At 41.0% G+C, this 21,546-nt stretch overlaps 1 protein-coding gene across 1 annotated transcript; it reads right to left on the bottom strand.

The window, feature by feature from the left end:
• Window positions 1-1,318: 1,318 nt before the first annotated feature.
• Window positions 1,319-17,749, bottom strand: LOC126352010 (fibroin heavy chain-like). The gene is made up of 2 exons (XM_050002651.1): window positions 17,594-17,749; window positions 1,319-3,249 (listed from the first exon to the last, which is right to left on the bottom strand). Exons 1-2 carry the CDS (start codon window positions 17,703-17,705, stop codon window positions 2,099-2,101), a joined length of 1,263 nt encoding a protein of 420 aa, XP_049858608.1. The 5' UTR covers window positions 17,706-17,749; the 3' UTR covers window positions 1,319-2,098.
• Between the last annotated feature and the right edge of the window lie 3,797 nt (window positions 17,750-21,546).

Genomic DNA, 21,546 nt, shown 5'->3' with positions numbered 1-21,546 from the left:
AGACGTGCAAAGAACAGGAAGACACACGATGACAAGTTGGTCAAGCGTTAAATGTAATTACGGTTGATGCCTTACGAGGTGACTTCTAAACAGCAGCAAAATACAACGAAAGAATTTTTGGAGACTTACCGACATGGTGTGTAGTGATACCGCGTTGCTTCTACAGACCGTTCCGGGCGACAATTTGTGGTTACTCAAGTACGACACAGAATCGAAAAGGTAAAGCCGCGGGAGCGCATCTAAAACGTTAGTGTTCGAGAAGTCACGGGTACTTTCGTCCTGCCGATATCGTGACCAGAAGCCATTACGCTGAATGCGCCCACCAACGATATCTAGGACCGCCTCCTTCAGAATGCCAGACGCATGTGGTCACAGTACATACAAACTGTACTCTGGCGTCGGATGGAGAGTAGTGACGGCGCCGTACTGCCATATCCGTGCAGCACCGCCTGTCATATAAGGACGGTAATTTGCCTCGTAACCTTCTTCATTCACTGGATGATGCCACTGTCGATTATTTTCTTTTCCTTGTCTTTAAGAAATACTTAAAAAAGCATCGTAAATGTGAACTTTGAACTCATACGCAGCCTCGCCCGACGCGTACGACAAATCTATACGGCCTTCGGTCAACACTTCTGGCCTCGGAGACCGTAATAGGCGTGCAGCAACATTTTATACCCATCTACGCGTGACATCTTCAGAGATAAATCGGCAGCTACATCGAAATTTCAAGCATTACCGATTTATTTTTGAAGATCGCTCCCGAAGATGGGGACGAAACGTTCTTGAATAATTTTATGCACGGACCACGATCTGTCGACTCGGAAGTTTTTGAAGTCAATGAAGGTCGTGAAACCCTCCATTGTGTTATGAACACGGTTTGTTAGAAAAGATTACCCTTGTAAAGCCATTGTTTCGGAGAAAATAAGCTGTGTTTCTACGGAACAAGTACCACGTTTGCTGCAGATAAATCAGTCATCGCATTTACCGATCGCTGGTTGAACATACATCGCTGCAAATCCCACCTCAGTGAGTGTTGTATTCTTCTTGCGAAAAGTAGCCGTAATCCTGAAGCGGAAGACGACGTGCACGCTCCTTGGCAGCATCTAGCCTGCGGCTAACTCGCTAGATGAAATAAACGATCGAGAGTGGAGAGGCGAGTGCACGGTCGCGTAATTGCGCCAACTTGACGGCACCGCCCGCTGTTACGCAAGCAGTGTTGTGATGCACGTTTCCTTGACCTTCAAGTTAAGTTTTGAAACAGCATGGCGGAAAATAAATGCATATTGTGAAAGTAAGGAAATACAATGACTTCAAGGTCTGTGTTTATTTTATGACGTTTTATTGCAAAATATTGACATTTACTCAGTACACGCTATGTTGCATGTTCTTAAAGATGAAAATACATCTTGGATTATTTGGCTGTTGTAAGATGAAAATACATCTTGGAGTATTTGGCTGTTGTAAACCATCTTATGGCACTAAACACGATTAAAGAGCTCTATTGCTGCTTCAAGGTCGGGAACAGCCATATGTTGCATATAAATGTTCTAACGTCTTTGTTAACTGAATTGTTTTACTGACTTCATTACATTCTTGTAGGAAATTATGGAAAGTAGAACTATGGTCTTATAAGGGATGGAGTTTGTGTGTTTGTAAATACATGTTAATTCAATTTGACAAAGGGAAAACATAACAACTTTTCTTCGACACATGAAGTCAACCCTTAAGGAATAACACGATCTAGTTACCATAGATAAGACAACTATGTAATATGAGACTCAAAAGTGATCTCAATACTCTTTCGAATTAGCAACGGGAGATTATGCGTGATATTTCCAATGCATTGTATGGACAGTTTACAGTCTGAACATACTTTAGAACATTTTACTCAACACAAGGTAATTTTTGGCTGCCACTGGTCCTTCATTATTGATTCGTTACGTGCAACGTCGGTAGGAGCTGCCTTAATTGCAATGCCCAGGAGAAACTGCTTCGTTGTTGCAGGACAGCAATGGTTTGCTGGAAACTAACATAGTGATCTTCCGACCCAAATGGAGGCTGAAAACAGTGATTTTGTTGCGGAGCCAAAGCTACTCTAAGTGAAAACAGGTGGTTTGTCAGATGCTGTAGAAGCACTTTTTCCTGAAGGTGCAGCGCCGAAGACTTCCTGAATGGCTACGTCAACAGGATCTGGTGTCGCAGCTGCAGCGCTTCCGTTGTGGGCATAGTCGGGGGTGGATCTCTTTGCCTCAGAACCTTCTGCACCACTTCCTGCTCCTCCATTCCCGAACACTTCTTGGATGCCAATGTCGACCGGATTAGGCGTACTGACTCCATGAGTGCCAGTATCGGCGGTGCTCTCACTGTTGGCTTGGCTGGAACCACCGCTAGCAAACTGTCCTCCACTTCCAGCTCCAGGTCCAAGAACTTCGTGAATTCCTTCGTCGACAGGACTAGGAGAGTGGTCTCCAACAGTACCGCTGTTAGCGGCAGTCTCACTATTGCTCTGGCTAGCACTACTGCCACCAAACTGCCCTCCAGTTCCTGGGCCAGGCCCAAAAACGTCGAGAATGCCTTCATCGATAGGGCTAGGAGCATGTCCTCCAGCAGTACCGCTACTAGCAGCACTCTCACTATTGGCCTGGCTGGAGCTTCCTGGTGCTGGTCCAAAGACTTCCTGAATGCCAGTGTCCACAGGACTTGGTCTGTTACCTCCGACTGTGCCACTATTTGCAGCACTTCCGCTGTTGGCCAGGCTGGAGCTACCTGTACCAGACTGTCCGCTACCTCCTGATGGTCGGATGATTTCCGGAATTCCTGCGTCGGTAGCAGGTGGCCTGCTGGCGCCGTGGGCACCGCTCCCTGCAACACTTCCACTCTCGGCCTGGCTGGATGAGGAGATACTGCCACCGTTCGCAACTACAGAGTAGCCTCCTTGCTGGTCAAAATCTCCTCCATGGTTGGAGTCGGTCCCCCCTTGATCACCGCTGGTACTGTGGCTGTCTCCACCAAATGGAACTTCACCCGCGCCTCCTTGCCCAACAGGAATGCCGTGTCCTCCAGCGTTGGCGTTGGATGTGGGCCCTGTAAACCCGACCGACATGCCGAATGGCAGCGTGGCGCCAGCGCCAAAACCGTTGCTGGAGGAACTCGACCCACCATTGCCGAGCACGTTCAGAGGCTTCAGAACCTTGTTCACGGTAGAGTTGAGTATTCCTGACAATAGGCCTCCTCCGTGGGACCGACCTGCAACAGAAACAAGAAAAATTATACACATATGCAGGCTTCCGCGGCCAGAGTCAGTTAACGCGAAATTCTTCTGGGTGTGGTAATGCGTTATTGACCACAGTGAGGTCTAGTTTAGCAAAAGTATATATAAATGCTTGAAAGTACTCAGAGTAGTTTAGAAAATCTTAGTGACCTGCGGGAAAATTGAAATATTACACGAATGGCTGCTACTAGCTTATAGACGAAGTGTCAAAAAGTTAATTTCTTCGAGGCCTCTCTACGTTGCGTTAAAAAGTAAAATTGGTGTGATAGTTAACAGCCAAAAAGGTTTCTTTCGAATGAATTTCTAAATTCGGACATTTCGAGATCAGTGGACACTAGGAAACCAAACGAATTCTCAATAAGATCAAGCGTTCTGAAAAAAGCTTGAAAAAAAAGTGTTTTGAAACAATAGGCCAAATCTTTTGTGACATGATTTATCTAAGAGTAAGAAATAAAATAGATAAGGCAAAAAATTTGATGCGACTTTCAAGGATGCTCTATATTATCTACAACAAATGAAGCGTGTCCAGTGTTTCTATAATCATTAATATTTCTTACTATTAGACTTATAACTTCACAATACATTTTACCGATGTTTTGAAATTTGTTTTGTTTTGTTTTTCTTTCTGTCCTTCATTTCTACCATCCCGGAATTAGTAGTAAAGAACGAATTATAAACAGATAAAATAAGACCATGTAGCTATGGAACCTATTTCCAAAAATTCGTTCACCTACATAAAAAATTTAAAATTGTTACCACAAAAGTACTAGTTTAGTGTTTACAGAATGTTTCCAAGAGATTTTAGTATCCGACATGGAAGTTCAAAAAAAAAATCATGAATCTTGCAGTATACGAAACACCTTTTCCCATAATTAAACTGCTCAATAAATACTTGACATCGCTTTTCTGATTCGCGTAGTTTGTCCGAGATGGCAACGTTTTCCGCCTTCGGTTGTAATTATTATTTGATTTCCTCTATGGACTGCCCACTCTGCCGTTGTAGGCTGTTATGAAACTTCCTGGCAGATTGAAACTGGTAGAGCACTTGCCTGCGAAAGGCAAAGGTCCCGAGTTCGTGTCACGGTCAGGCACACAATTTTAATCTGCCAGGAAGTTTCATATCAGCGCACACTCCGCTGCAGAGTGAAAATCTCATTCTGGAAACAGTTTACATGTACACACACACACACACACACACACACACACACACACACACACACACATGCATACACAGAAGGTTTCTATTACTTTTTAGCATTAAGTGCTGATAACTCTTTTACTGTGTGTTAATTTGTAGCCTAACGCTTAATACTTTGTTTCGCACAAATTGAAAATGCTAAGTATATTTTTTGCCTTGTTAGCATCGTAAGTGGCGTGTAGCTGCAAAGCGGCTTGTCTGGGTATGAACAGTAAACAGACTCAGAGTACCACTTGACATTGAAGCCAATGGCATTATTCTGCTGTGGTTCTCTCCCTAGCATCATTCTGCTACATGTGTCTGTCAATAATATTTCGGGATGAATGTTGAAGACTGTATGTTGATTTCCGTGGTTGTGTTCGTATGACGACGACTATTTAATAACGTAATACTTATCATTGTTGACTTAAAATAAATAGCGAATCTGACATTAACGAATGTGGTGTTACCATTATTTTTGCATTAGCTTGGTAACTCGTAGGGACAGTTCATAAGTTCATATATTTCAGACGCTATGTGGTTTTTGATGTCTTGCTAACTAAGCAGGCAAGTATTTGTGGAAATATTTTAGTTATTTGAAAATTAAGAAACTAGCACTAATTGAAAATGGTGGGAAATTACTGTTGAAGTGATGGAAACGCCTTAATCGGAAGTGTAAGGACTTAACTACACTTGTACAATGTTTTCATAATAATTCATGATATTATTTTCTTGAAAGAATTTAGACAACGGTGTGGTCCAAGTTCTTTCCATTGGGCGTGTTTCTTTTTCACGAAAATAAATAGTCTGCTCAGTTTTGTATATGCTATAGCTGTAAACGAAGTCTATACAATATCGCGCTTAGATCTTTAGGAGACTAGATATAAGCTTATGCTAACCATCCCGAAAATTGCTGTTACTTGGCTGACAGTATGCTACATACTCTTTGCCTTGTTCACGACGGGATGCATGTGATACGGAAGACTGCTAAATAGCAGTACAGATATGGGGTACATGCTAGTATGTAGTCAGTACGCGTACTAGTTATGCTGATCTAATGCTCTAAGTCTTAGAATCACATGGGCCAGAGTTTACATTGTGCCAGCCCTGGCAGGACTCGCGTAGACCTTGCTGCTACACCCGAGTTCTTGGACGTCGGCTTTCCGACCCGTTGAAGGAATATTAGGAGTGAAGAAATCTCGGAAATTGCTTTAGGACACAGTTACGCCCAGGTAATTTCTCGACAAAGCCTTTTCATAGTAACTCACTTGCCTCTACTGCTTTACATGAGGTGTCAAAAAATGTAGAATCCAAGGGTCCGATGATGGCTAATGTAGTTGTAAGGGGAACTGAAAAATAGCGAATGGAGTGTGGTGAGGTTATCATAAGAATGGCGAAACAGCGATGATTTAAAGCAATTAGAATTAGGACATGAATTTTACTGCAGAGGAACAGTGTAAGGAAGAAATCCAGGTGTAGATTTTATTATAACTAAGAAAATTAGAACCTTTATTATAAATATTGGGAAGCATGAGTTGTTTTAAAAATAAAAATGTACTATGGAAATCATTCAAGACCATACACCAACTACTTCACATTCTGATGGGGCAAGAGAGCTCTTCGGAGACTATAGAAACAGATAAATGACAGGTAATCCCACTTAAAAGATAGATGAGAAAATTTTAATGTGAGAGTAGGTCAATAAATAAATTAAGTTTCTTGGCACAAAAGCAAAGTTAGAAGAATCGATTCTAAACTAACAGAAGCGAACCTCCCGAAAACAACAATATTTTTGTTCGTAACATTTTCTCCCAGAGTAATAAGAAATGGATTTCTCAAGCACTAAATGCAACTACAAAAGACACTGTATTTCATCAAGCAGAAATGACCCTGTGTGTATGTCCTAAACCACTTTATCATTGTAAGTGATCATTACTTCATATTATGTACAGTAAAAATAGATGCAAATACTGAAAGGAACAGGAACATGAGGAAGCAAGTCAGAATTGTAGATTATGAGAATTTTTTTAAGAACAGGATGGTGTACCAATGTACATTACGCTACAAGTTCAACATTTTACGAAATGAAGCCTCTAAGCATACACAAAAGGCAAACAGCGAAATAGGTTGTCATTATGAGGACGGTAATACAGGGTGTTTCCGTAAGAGTGTGCAAAAATGTAACAGGACCTAGAGAATGCTCCACTGAACAATTTGAGGTGGGGAACGTGGGGTCGAAGAAGCTAGGTTAAGGAGATATTGAAGTAAACGTGTCTACAGCTTTGTCCAGCATTACTGTTTTCCAGCTTATTTACAACTAACATGAGTACAAGTTTACTCATACTGTGCTGATTATTTACGTGTACATTCTGCAAGGAAACAAGGGAGACGAGTCTGATTACTCGGAAGTCATGATGCAGATTTTTTTACTTATTTGTCCATAAGGTGTCTCTTTTGTATCGTATTTACATTGTCCCCTTGGCTGTTCGTGGCAACATGTGGATACAACATGACGGTCCACCGTCTCACTTCGGTGTGGATGTTCGCAAACATCTCAGTGTTGTATTTCCTGGTTGCTAGATTGGCAGGGGAGTGTGCCTGTGATGCGATTCGAAACACATCAGGGATATTTATCAGGGTGCGTCAGAATCTTGCTCGCCGATGTCACGCTTGCATTGAGGCTGACAGCCGTCAGTTTCAGCACATTTGTAAGATACAGTACAAATGGTACGTTCATTGTGTCAATGATGGTATATGCAGTTAAAAGCAACTAATATAAATTAAAAAGTACACAGTAATTTAATTTTATTCCTATTATCTTCTTAGCTGGCATCTCCGACCCAGGTTCCCTACCTCAAATTGTTCAGTGGATCATCCTTTATGTCCTGTTAAATTTTTGCACGCTCTTTCGCAAACACCCTGTATAAACGAAGATGTAAAACTGAGCAAGTTAAGTGAAAAAGAAGGCGAAAATTAATATGAACACAACAATACATTTCGAATTAAATAACTATATTCCAAGAAATTATCGAAGGAATATCAGAAAATACGGTGAAAGTTTAACAGGACAAGCTATTGAAAACAATGACATTACTCAGTAAACGAAACAGTTATTTACTTCAGGTAGACATCACATTACATTAGCTAAGATGGCCTTCGATAAAGAAAGTAACAACAAAAGAAAATTATACAAGCATTCGAAGATTGATATCGTATGAAAAAAAGAAAAAATGATTCTAATTAGGAAACGACCAGACTTGCCTTACATGTGGCTATACACAAACGTCAACAGCAAATGGCAGGAACTAATAAAGTTTGAAAGCAGGTCTGAAAATTAACTATGATAAGACTAAAGTAATGTATATGCAACACGTCTAAAGGGAATAGTAAAATTAATAACGAAGCCACAGGACTGGTCGATAAGATTTTTTAAGGCAATTTGATTAGACGATTGGATGAAAAAGAAAAGACAGTAACACGAATATAATGGCAAACAATATTACTGATAAAATAAACAGCGTTTTAAAATAAGTATTTCACTTGTCGGAAAAAGAGAGTTCAGTGTGTATTGCCAGTTTCGATTTATGACAGTGCAACATTGTCTTTTAATGCGGAAAACATTCAAAAACTGACTGTTCCCCAGGGACCAATAAAGACAAGCGTGTTGGGAATTACTAGGAAGGACAGGAAATAGACCAGTGGATCAAGGAACAGGGCTTCGGAAATGACGTAATGACGACTGGAATGAAAATAAAAAGAAAATGACGGTACCTCTAGACAGCAGGATATATGTTCTATAGAACGAGGAAGTTGTTTGACGGATTACAAGAGGTTGTAATTATTACGTTACTCGTAAGAACAGCGCTTGTGCGGATCGCTGACAACGACAATCCGTGGAAAACTCAAGAAGAGGCCTTCACCCTATAGCGGATGGCTGACGATGGTAATTATGATGATGATGATGTTGTTGATGATGTCTTGTATTTTTGTTCAGAGTGTGCTATCAAATAGGGCAGCCGAGACGGAACGCTGGCTCACTTCATGAATGACTGAAGGAAAAAGTTGCCATTGTCAGGAGAAATCGTCCTGGAGTTCGTGCGAAGGAATTGAGGGGAAACCACGAAGCACTTAACACAATGGACTTGCACTCATACTCTGCAAGTCCCTATGAAATGCATGACAGAGAGTACTTCGCATTGTACCGTGGCTTCTTCAACTTCCATGGCCAACCACAGCGGCCGAGCGGTTCTAGGCGCATCAGTCTCGAACCGCGCGACCGCTACTGTTTCAAGTTCGAGTCCTGCTTCGGGCATGGATGTGTGTGATGTCCTTAGGTTAGCTAGGTTTAAGTAATTCTAAGTTCTAGGGGACTGATGACGCCAGATGTTAAGTCCCATAGTGCTCAGAGCCATTTGAAGCCAGCCACTTCCATTCACGTATGAAGCGCGGTACAATCGGGACGGACCAAACGTCGTGTCATCCTTAGGCAATGCCGTCATGTGGAAGGGCATGGCATCAGCACAACGCTCTCCCAGCTGTTGTCGGTTTTGCAGACCTTGGAGCCGCTACTTCTCATTCAAATAGCTTCTCAATTGGCATCATGAGTCCTGTTCCAGTCCTTCGAACAAGGAAAAATCCCTGGCAGTACCGGGAATTGAACCCAGGTCCACTGCATGACAACCAGTCATAATAACGATTCTTTTCGTCTTCTTCTTTCTTTCTGTCAGTTTCTTCGTCGGTTTTCTTCAGCATTTCTGTGCGGATATCTTTCATATTTTGTCAGTTTTCATCGATGAGAACTTTACTTAGTACCATTTGTGCGGCCATTTTTTGCACAGCTTCGATATCACGTATTAACCGTATTTGGTATGGGTCCCACTCATTTTAGTAACATTTTGTGAAAGCTTTCACGAATGTGAATCAGCACTGTTCTTGTTTACTGACCTCACTTTTCAGTTTCCTAACGTTGTCGAGACGTCTGCCATCTACTAACGTCGATGTGATCATTCCATTTCAAATTTTCGTGAACTGCTACACCATCGTATCTGTATGAGCTGACTCACTGATACTGAAGTCGTAGGATTGTACGTTGATGTGTTTCTTGAGCTGCACAATTTTACATTTCTGAACGTTTCGAACATGTTGTCAGTCTTTGTAGCGCTTTGGAATCATATAAAGATTTCATCAAATATTTGTGCTGCTTTTTTCTGGTAACATCATGGCAGATAAGTGCATCACCAGTAAAAAGTAACAGGTTACTATTCAAATTGTCCGCCAAGTCACTAATTCTTTTTCGCAAGTTTGTGCCCTATTTCTTGTGAGCAGGAGTCCACTGCCTTAACTTCTGCGTCACTAGACGTGGATCGTATGGTTACGACTCTAATAAAAAAAAAAAGAAACCGATATACTCTTGGAATATGATGCAAGCGACGTGACAAATTCTTAGATACGGGTACAGAGCCATCTGAAACAGTCTCAGCGTCGGCAGTCAGCTCGGTTAACTGAGGGTATATGGTCATTAATATTAGTATGTATCAATCACCTTTCAGGATTTTTTTCCTTCTGTACGTGTTCGACTAATTATTTGATCCTGCCACATTACATTTTATCTTATCTTTTCCTTATTTATACAGAGCAAGGTGACGCAGAGCTTAAGGAATGACTTACAGAATGGGGTGGCGGGATTAAGATCCATGTCCGGGCATCCACATTTCAGTTTTTGGTGGTTTCCCTAAATAGATGGAGTATAACGCCGGAATGGTCTCTTTTTCAAAATACTCAGCCGACCTCCGTCTCTGTCTTCTTCATTCAGGACTTGTACTTCGTCTCTAACGACCTCGTTATCGGTGAGACAATAAATCCGCTTCTTCCATCCTTGCTTCGTAAGGTTAGCTTAATTTCTCAGATCATGGTAATTGTTTTTTCCTTACGTGATTAGGATGTAGTATCTCGTGCTTTTCAATACAGGGCAAAAAAAAAAAAAGTTTACGGATGCACTCGTAAGGTAAATGTATTGTTTGGAAGAATGTGTTACACACAAGTACGAACGTGTAACAAAGCAAAATAGAGAATCTTATGTCCATGGAAATATCATTAATAATTCCACGTTTTAGAAAAAAGGCATCTCGCCTATTGAAGAAAAGTTTCTCGTATTAATTATAGAATTCTTTTTATTTCTTCTAGATATAATCCCACATCATGCATTTCATCGTGACCGATTTTGAGCATAAATTGATTGACTTCAGAAATCTTAAGGCCGCCTAACAAAGACCACGAGGACGGTTCTGCAGTCTTCCATTTTGTTCCTATTTACAGAATTTGAACGTCAGTGTCCGGACATCAATTTACCAAACCAATAAGAAATCTTGAAACGAACTGGGAAAAAAGCACCTTTATAGATTAGAAAATTTTCGAACGTCTTTAGTTTCAAAAAGATTCATTGGTAGTTGAAAGGATTATATTTTTTTATACTTCGCTAAAGTAAAATATTTAGTTAAAAAATTGCGTACGTACTAGCCTTGTGATGAAGACGTCACAGATTCGATTCTCGACAGCAGTAAATGTATTACTTTTATTTCAAAAACCGATCTTAAGAAACAGGATTCCTAATTAAAAATAGTGAATTATATTTTAATAAGAATGATATCCTCTAATTTTTGATTATTAATTGCTTGAAAATGCCATTATTCCAGATGGATTAAAATTTGGTACAAAAAAGCGAAACATTCAATAGAAAACAAAATAAGTATTTTTAGCAGGAGACTGACCAGCATTAATGTGTAGATATTTTTTTCATTTAGCCTTTAACATTTATCTGTATCAGATTTTAATTTATTCTACATGTTAATTCACATTTCCATTTAACAGTAGATCTAGAATATAAATGAAAATAAAAGAATTTGATACTTGCGAGAAGCGAACCAATGACATCGCAGTCGCTAAACCTGCAAGGTTGGCATTCAGAAACCGACGAATGTTTAAGCAAAATGTAAGTTTTTCCTACTTAATAGCTATCAAAAAGTTTCTGACATACAAAGGCGATTTCTTTGGACTCTTTTTTTGTTTTAGGAAGCTGATGTAAGTATGAAGCTAGTGGGCTAACCCGGAAGATGCCCTTGTAATACTTAGAGCTTCTGAAGATGACCAGTGTGTGACAGAAACCGAAACGATAAAAAACCTATTTAGCGATCGTGTTTAGTAGAAATAAAAGTAAGTACATATTTCTTCGAGGTCGAATTTCTATCAAACTGTTGTTGGCAGCTCAAAAAGGTATATGTTAAAATCGTTGCCACCTGAAGTGTTAAAATATTGTACCTTTTAGTTCACTGACAAGACTCTGAACTACAATGCAATTATCTTGCGCTGGACTTGTATGCGTTACTTTTCATTTTCTAAGCGAGTTGTTAGGGTGAGCTGTTTGATGTTCAGCCCACATTCCATTCTGTCCTTTATTGGTGTATCACTTCTTCGCCCCAGTGGTTAATAGTACTCCCCTCCCCAGACAAAAGAGTCGTAAATATACAAAAATGGTAATAACTTTTAAAAGAATGAAACATGCACAGATGGTTTCAGATACATGAAAGGAGCTTAAGATAATGGAAGGACACATTTCATTGATAATATTTAAAAATTACACTCAAGAAGACGTTGTACAGTATTTAAAAACAATGAACTGCGAGAAAGTAGAAACGAACGCTCCACTATGTAACACTTCACTACCACTTGATGAGAGAGACTTGCATTTAGGAGAAGTAAGAAGAAGAGGGAAGCATTGTTCCATTGGGGTAATTAATGTGTTTATGGCGCTACTAGGCTCGTGAAGGTTTCGTTCTTGGGATAGGTAGAATGAGGGAAGATGTCTGGTAGGAAAACATAGGGCTTGGGGAAACATAGCTAGTATGGGAACCAGGTCAGGATCAAGAGAACGAAAGAAAAGGGAAGGATAAGGAAAGGGGAAAGCCCTGAAGTCGAAAAGGCATAGGGAAGATTGGTCTGAATCTGACAGGAGGGATAAATATCAGGGCAGATTTCGTTAAGAGGGAGTTGTAATAAGCTAAAAGTGGGCTGAGAGTGAATATAAAGAGTATAGAGTGAGTTTGGTGTATTGGTATGCGTGGCAGTACACCAGGATTTGGGATTATGGGGGAGGGGAGGAAATACGTTTTTGGTGTCTAGTTTCGGGGAAGTATGAGATATACGGAAGTGTTCAGAGGGGACAAGAAGGTGGAGAAATGAGATGACCTGGTAAAGAATTGTTGTTGGGGATGGTAAGTGGATTCGGAAGCCATGACGTTCAGACACTCATCATCTGGAGGGACTGATAGAATGTTGGTAGGATTTTCCAAATCCCAGCGATTTGGGAATAGGCTAAAGCAGTTACAAACCGGTAAAATTTATGAGTGGTTTTGAGGTCCTGCGTTTGCTTTGACTAGAAATAAATAAATGAATAAATTTATGGAAGTTGCAGATATTTTTTTTATTTCTTTCTGGGAGCAAATAAAAATATGAACGCCTAATGTTGATATGTATTTGTTAGTGTGTGTAACACAGTAAAAACTTTGACTCGCTAGATATGTGATACAATCTACCTTCTCTCCCTGGTTTCTTTCTCTTACCTGAAGTACATTCACGTTCAAGAAACCGCAGTAAAGAATAACATGACACACTTGATCTCTTGCGAATGTTTACGATCGTTAACACTGCTGTATTCCCTTTTCTTCGGCTTATAGGCAACGCTTTGCCTTGGTGCCTATTTTGAAAACAGCCAGATAGTAATACTACGTTTGAGAGCTATTCGTATGATCTTCTCCAAAGGATAGTTGAACTTCGACCCTGGAACACCTCTGTTTGCTTGGAAGACACCTACAGTGTTTTAGTTGGAATCATACACTATGTGATCAAAAGTATCCGGACACCTGGCTGAAAATTACTTACAAGTTCATGGCGCCCTCCATCGGTAATGCTGGAATTCAATATGGTGTTGGTCGACCCTTAGCCTTGATGACAGCTGCCACTCTTGCAAGCACACGTTCAATCAACTGCTGGAAGGTTTCTTACATACTGACAGGCCATTGTGCACGGAGTGCTGCACTGAAGAGAGGTACTGATGTCGGTCGTTGAGGCCTGGTATGAAGTCGGCGTTCCAAAACATCCCAAAGGTATTCTATAGGATTCATGTCAGGAGTTTGTGCATGCCAGTCCATTACAAAGATGCTATTGTCGTGTAACCATTCCGTGCATTTTGATCATGCGCTCGATCGTTTTGAAAGATGCAATCGTCATCCCCGAATTGGTCTTCAACAACGGGAAGCAAGAAGTTGCTTAAAACATCAATGTAGGCCTGTGCTGTGATGGTGCCACGCAGACCAACAAGGGGTACAGCCCGTTCCATGAAAAACACGACCACACCATAACACTACCGCCTCCGAATTTTACTGTTGGCACTACACACGCTGGCAGATGTCGTTCGCCGGGCATTCGCCATACCCACACCCTGCCATCGGACCGCCACATTGTGTACCGTGATTAGTCACTCCACACGACGTTTTTTCACTATTCGATCGTCCAGTGCTCACGTTCCTTACACCAAGCGACGCGTCGTTTGGCATTTATCGGCGTGATGTGTGGCTTATGAGCAGCCGCTCGGCCATGAAATCCAAGTTTTCTCACCTCCCGCCTAACTGTCATAGAACTCACAGTGGATCCTGAAGCAGTGCGTAACTCCTGTGTGATGGTCTGAATAGATGTCTGCCTATTACACATTACGACCCTCTTCAACAGTCGGCGGTCTCTGTCAGTCAACAGACGAGATCGACCTGTACGCTTTTGTGCTGCACGTGTCCCTTCACGTTTCCACTTTACTATCACATTGGAAACAGTGGACCTAGGAATGACTTGCAGTGTGGAAATCTCGCGGACAGACGTATGACACAAGTGACACCCAATCACCTAACCACTGAGCGCCCCATTCTGCTCTCTCACGATATCTTTAGACTACTGAGGTCGCTGATATGGAGTACCAGGCAGTAGGTGGCAACACAATGCACCTAATATGAAAAACGTATGTTTTGGGGGGTGTCAGTATACTTTTGAACATAGGGTGTACTTGGAGTAGTATGTACTCACATTTTTTGTTAGGTGAACGGGGTGACGTATCGGAGGAAGGAAACGACACAATACATCCAAAAGAAGAGTGCTTACAAAAGGAACACATTCTTCACATCAATGTTCAGGTTAAGGATCACTCTTCTAAACATTAGTGGACCAGTTTGTTACTTTTGAAGAATGGGCGTAACGAAATAATACGGTGAGAATAATAAGTATGTATATTGTAGTTTTTGCAGGTTTTTAGCTTTCGGTGGGTGGCTTTAAGTTTTATCATGAAACTAAGTATTATAGTTCTCTATCATGGACTGTGGAAAAATCGGAAAAGAAGGGAATAAATCCTTTATGATGTGCTGTTACAAAAGGCTGCTGAAACTTAAGTGGGCTAGTAAGATAAACGAGAAGGTATTCCAAAAACTGGCGAATAAAGGAATGTGTGGAAATGTGCTGCTGGAAGAAGGATCAGTGTGAAAGGAAAAGTGTGAAGCCACTACTAAATGACATCCATCGGGCAAAAACTTTAGCCCAAGACAGAGACTGAAATAATGCAATAAATAATCAAGGTCTAGGGCCTAGATGCAACTTTGTGATAAAGAGAAATCGTTGCGGGTGGCGCCAAATCAAAAAGATGAAGAAAAAAAAAGAGATCGTTATCGACGTGTATTTCTATTTCAGTGGGAGCGCCGATTTCTTCAGGATTCAATTCTCATATGGCTAAATATTTTGCTGTCATGATGTGGCTAAAACGTTTTAGCGCAAATACATTATTATTTAGAAGTTTTTAAGTATGGTATATACTCATACTGTGTACAGCACGCTAATGTTAACTTTCAGTATTTCGGTATTTTTACGCGTTAATGCAGTACATTATTTTTAATAGAGTTTTGTTTAAATACTATGTTATTTTCTGTTGACGTAGTGTAATATTTTAAAAGTTATAATTTTTTCCAAATTGTTCTCATTGGCGTATTTTCTGTAATAGCTAATTTCTGGGACCTGCCATTATTACCCCATTTACAGAAGTCTTTACTTTTGCATAATTCTGAAATACATTTGAGATATAGTATTAGAAATCCTTGTGATGTCACGAGGAACAAAAATGACGGGATTTCAGGTACTTCAATTAACAATGTCACAACCAAAACTATTTTGAAGGGATAAGCGTTTTCTCAGTAGTTCTGCTAACTTTTTGAACAAACTATCTTTTCCTTTAAAGTCTCCTTTTTCAGCTTCGCGTTATACAAATGAAGTTACTATTGCTTGTAGCTTGCATGTCACAAAATTTTCATGACTTCAACAGAAAGAATGTGGAGTAAGAGGAATAAATTTTTCTGTAGAAGACAGCGGTATAGCCACAAGAGAAACATGATAAGTGATATACTGTAGTGATAGTTTATGTGGTCTTCTAACAGAAGCACATAAAATTTTATGTGTCACTCATCGTAATTTTGATTCTGAGTTTCCGAGAAACTGAAATATAAGCAGGAAATAGTACCCGATGAAGCAGTTTTGAGACTGAGGTGTATAGTTTCTCAGTGTGTAGAGCTAGTTCACCTGGAAGTTTTTATAGACAGAAAGTAATGAAGTTCTACTTTTGTAAGATAGCGCTGGATATACTGTGGCTCTATACTGTAAACAAAAGCAGAGTTTGATTTTTAGACCACCGAAGAGTAATATGCCCAGTGTTTATATGTGGTAGTATTTTTACTAGACTTATTCCGGAAACTGATTTTAATTTTATCATTAAAACAGAATGTTCTTGACTATGAACGCAATGTTTCACAGAAATAACGTGGTCCCACTAACTACCTAACACAGCTGGATTCCATATAAAAGTTCAAATGGTTCAAATGGGTCTGAACACTATGGGACTCAACATCTGAGGTCATCAGTCCCCTAGAACTTAGAACTACTTAAACCTAACTAACCTAAGGACGTCACTCACATCCATGCCCGAGGCAGGATTCGAACCTGCGACATTAGCAGTCGCGCGGTTCCGCACTGAAGCGCCTAGAACCGCTCGGCCACCGCGGCCGGCTCATATAAAAGTCACAGATAAATGGTGTAGTTAACTAGTTTTTCAAACTGAGACCTTCTATGGATGGTACGTTTCGATGACATTAATGCGTGAACGGTAAATAATATGAAACGCTATCCAAACCGAAGAGTGTGAATTAAACTCCATGGTGCATTACTAGCCACGGCGCTGTCCTTTTGCAGGTAAGGTGGCCTTGGCATCAACTGACGTTTACACCTCGCCAGACCTGCGGAGATCTACACATTAATGAGGAATGAGGACTAAAGTGCTGCACTTTTCCCGCACAATTCATCATCAACAGAGGAACCGCAATAACAATCAGAAAAAAGTCCTATTACCAAATGGGGTTCGAACTAATATAATCTCGCTGCCACTAACGCTAGGTGTTCGAAACAGCTCTTAATGCAATAGTCCTTCTGTCGAACTTCTAACGGTATCATAAATACTTGGCACTGAACAACTTGTTTACATAGTAAGACTGCAGCAGAACGCTCTAGCGTTTCTGTCAATTATTAGGCAGTGTTTAGGTGTTAGGGATTTACCTGTTTACACAAATCTGTATGTTACCACAGGTAATCTAACGTTAATGTAGACTCACAACTGTCAAATGAAAGGTAAATACATTCGTGTGCAATATATTTCCCAGGATACATTCCAAGCCTATTATTCAGATCTATTTTACGTGTAAGTAAGTAATATCACTCTGCAGGCGAAGATAATGCAAACAAATAAACAATTATGTTGGATATAAGACAGTCTAGAGACAACTGAAAAAGTGAGAGGAAATTTGTCGTCTTACACTAGCACACAGCCAACAGAAACAATGGGAGGAGAACAGATGACATTATGTTGGATATAAGACAGTCTAGAGACAATTGAAAAAGTGAGAGGAAATTTGTCGTCTTACACCAGCACACAGCCAACAGAAACAAAGGGAGGAGAACAGTTGACAAATGATAGAGTTTAAGCACAGAATGAAGCAGGCTAATGCGAAACTTACCTCCGAAGAGTCCGCCTCCTCCGCCCAGCAGGTTCAGAGAGGGTTGCGGGAAGCTGTGAGCCTCGCGGCCGGCCGCCAGCAGCAGAAGCAGACACGCGAATGTGCTGGCCATGCCGCAGCCGGTAAGCGTCTGCCAACTTCGCCTTCCCGAGCCGCGTATAAGAGATGGGCGCCGCGTCCGCCCGGTGACGTCATGGACCCACCGGAACAGCCGCGCAGACCTGACCCTCGCGGTTAGCGGAATTCCTCCGGAGCGGGAAGCCACCTACTTGCCTGCGTGACACGCTTCCTGCGACGAGCATTTCACACACAAACACAGATTCCGCGAATTGCACGATCTGTGGACATTAAAGGCCGTTGGCACGCGGGTGACCTCAGTCGCACAACCGTTTCTTTGATGACAGCAGAAGTGACTGTTGCAGTAGGCAGCACAACGAACAACGAAGTTTTGGAAGTCTTGTGGAGCGGCGGGTTAATAACAAGAAATAAGAAATATTATTCGCGGTCTTCTACGAGCTACTGAAACAATTTTTTTCGTCAGCCAGAAAGCGATGGAGAACGAACTGACAACAGTTTCCAGTCTTTAAGTCCACATTCTTTTATTTGTTCGCTGAAAGGAATGTTTGTACACTATGTTCATTCAGCGGGATCAGGAATTATTTTTGTAAATAAAAGTTTTGAATCCTAGATGATTCAATCATATTTAAGAAAATTTCACATGCACAACAAAGTAATATTCCTGATAACAATAATGCCGGCGTTGTGGCCGAGCGGTTCTAGGCGCTTTAGTCCGGAATTGCGCTGCTGCTACGGTCGAAAGTTCGAATCCTGCCTCGGGCATGGACGTGTGTGCTGTCCTTAGGTTAGTCAGGTTTAAGTAGTTCTAAGTCTAGGGGACTGATGACCTCAGATGTTAAGTCCCATAGTGCTGACAGCCATTTGAACCCATAACAATAATAATACCAATATTAATAATGTCTCTCTCCTAAAAACCACAGTGAGCAGTTCAGAGGCGACCTCTGCGGTAAGTTCCCAACAACTGGTCTTTCGTCCTGAATTCTAATAATTTAAGTTAATCGCTCGCCAAAAGAGTGGAAAATAATGTCACCATTTGTCACGCGGTTTTGGTATACGGGCTGCATGCAAACAGTTACTACCGCGAAATCTACACTATCCAGGACGGTGTACAGTTCTCGCGAGTTCACGTGCTATTTGTATCAAAAACATGCGTTCAATTGCAGTCTGGCCGCGACGTCACCGAGGCAGTGCGTAAGTCGTAGTTTGACTGACGCTCAACGATTGATAGCTGGGTGCGAAATAAAGTCCAGTCGTTACCTCTCAGGCCGTATTTATATACGGGCCCAGCGGACGGCCGAAGGAAACATTTGCATCCGCTCTACATCCTGGTTACATAATATTTTATAACGCTCTTGTGTTTTACTTTAGAATCTTCGTAATTTTTGTATGAATAGAATCAATTCTCAAGGCTGTCAATTCAACTAAGTACCTGGGTGTTAAAATAACGAACAACTACAGTTGGAAGGACCACATAGATAATATTGTCGGGAAGGCGAGCCAAAGGTTGCGTTTCATTGGCAGGACACTTAGAAGATGCAACAAGTCCACTAAAGAGACAGCTTATACTACACTCGTTCGTCCTCTGTTAGAATATTGCTGCGCGGTGTGGGATCCTTACCAGGTGGGATTGACGGAGGACATCGAGAGGGTGCAAAGAAGGGCAGCTCGTTTTGTATTATCGCGTTATAGAGGAGAGAGTGTGGCAGATATGATACACGAGTTGGGATGGAAGTCATTACAGCAAAGACGTTTTTCGTCGCGGCGAGACCTTTTTACGAAATTTCAGTCACCAACTTTCTCTTCCGAATGCGAAAATATTTTGTTGAGCCCAACCTACATAGGTAGGAATGATCATCAAAATAAAATAAGGGAAATCAGAGCTCGAACAGAAAGGTTTAGGTGTTCGTTTTTCCCGCTCGCTGTTCGGGAGTGGAATAGTAGAGAGATAGTATGATTGTGGTTCGATGAACCCTCTGCCAAGCACTTAAATGTGAATTGCAGAGTAGTCATGTAGATGTAGATGAAGTTGGCTGTAATCACAGAAAAAGATTTAGCTTGCCTACATTTAAACTTTGACGTCTAGAATTTTTAGAATGGAACTGACAGTGGAACATGACCCCTGAACTACAACATTAAGAGACTTTTTATCAGCCGCGCGGTTAGAGGCGCCATGACACGAACTGCGCGGCCCCTCCTGCCGGAGGTTCGAGTCCTCCCTCGGGCATGGGTGTGTGTGATGTTCTTAGTAGAAGTTACTTTAAGGTAGTTTAATTAGTGTGTATGTCTAGGGACCGATGACCTCAGCAGTTTTCTCCCTTATAAATTCCCACACAGCTGAACAGATCTTGTATTTATTGTTATTTACATCAAAGTGTTGAAACTTGTTAGAGCTATATTATTTAATGGGTTTCGTCAGGTACTGTAATCAAAACGTTCTATCATTAATATAAATAATACTTAATCTACTACAAATAAGGACGTTTCTGTTCCAAATTGAGTTTACAATAAATTACTCGAAAGCTATTAGAGTTAGCTTAATGGGGTCACACAGTTACTGTTTTTATATCAAACTGAAGCTTCGTAGTTCTAAGTCCAATATTTAGCGCCTTCAATTTTTCTTAAAAACCCGATTTTGACGAAAATTTTGTTCTTGTCAAGTTAAACTTATAACAGTTGATTTTGACATACATTTGCGCATTCTGACCTATTTTTGGCTTTCTATCTTTATTATTTAGCGCCATTTATTTTTTTCTTAAAATGATGTATTTACTGAAAGATATTCATCTGATCACTCTGAGATGTAATAACTTAAATTTTAATGTACTGAAGCATACGTTACAAAGCTTCTTTTATTTTTAATTTCATTCTTAAATTATGGCGCAGTACTTGTATGCTATGCGCAGTCTCGTTATGACGACGTGGTGCTAGTAGCAGTGAACTGTAGTTAAGTCGTGACACACTCGCTCGCCTCTGTATCTCTCAAATGCTTGTTCGCCGTAGGCTGTCTTCACTTGTGGAATAGAAATTGCAAGAAACGATAGCAAGAATGAACAAGATACTGAAAGTGTAATATGACATGAAAAAGAAGACCTTAAGTCTAGTTTTCAATCGCCAACATATCGCAGTAGATTCCAGAGTTAACGATACATCATTAAGACAACTTAGGAAATAAAATAGCCTCAAATAGCAAAAGCTCAGTCGACATAAATGGCAGCATTTCACAGACGAAGGCAGCCTGTTACAAGGAAAAGTTCCTGCTTACATCATGGAACCTAAACGTAGAGACAAAAAAAGAAAACGATTTGTTAAGAGCTTTGTCGGCAAGCCTTGTACGGCTGGGTGAGCTAGGCTGTTGGTGCATACGACGAGAGACGTCTGTGTTCATTTGAAATGTGATACTGCAAGAGAATGGAAAACTCGTGGACAACAAAACCCACAAACGAAGATGTTCTGTGAAGAATAGGTGAAAAAGTACTGTGCTACCAACAGGACGGGAAAGGTTCAAACAGTTAATCTATCACCTCTAATTAATTTTATTGAAGGAATAACTCAAGAAAGCCGGCCGGTGTGGCAGAGCGGTTCTAGGCGCTACAGTCTGGAGCCGCGCGACCGCAATGGTCGCAGGTTCGAATCCTGCCTCGGGCATGGGTGTGTGTGATGTCCTTAGGTTAGTTAGGTTTAGGTAGTTCTAAGTTCTAGGGGACGCCACCTTACTGTATGCCCGAATGGAACCATCCTACTGGACGATGTCAGAGCCACGTTGAGCAATCCACATGGTGTGAGGTCCCGCCTACTCGTCTCTTAGAGCTTGCCTAAACGATGCTGCCTTCTCGGATACCTATACAACATATAAAGTAAATCACATTAATAGTTTT

This window comes from Schistocerca gregaria, chromosome 1 (genome assembly GCF_023897955.1).
Source record: "Schistocerca gregaria isolate iqSchGreg1 chromosome 1, iqSchGreg1.2, whole genome shotgun sequence".
In the NCBI taxonomy this organism is placed as follows: Eukaryota; Metazoa; Arthropoda; class Insecta; order Orthoptera; family Acrididae; genus Schistocerca; species Schistocerca gregaria.
Note: the sequence above shows the minus strand (reverse complement) of the source record. Positions and strands in the feature narration are given on the sequence as shown.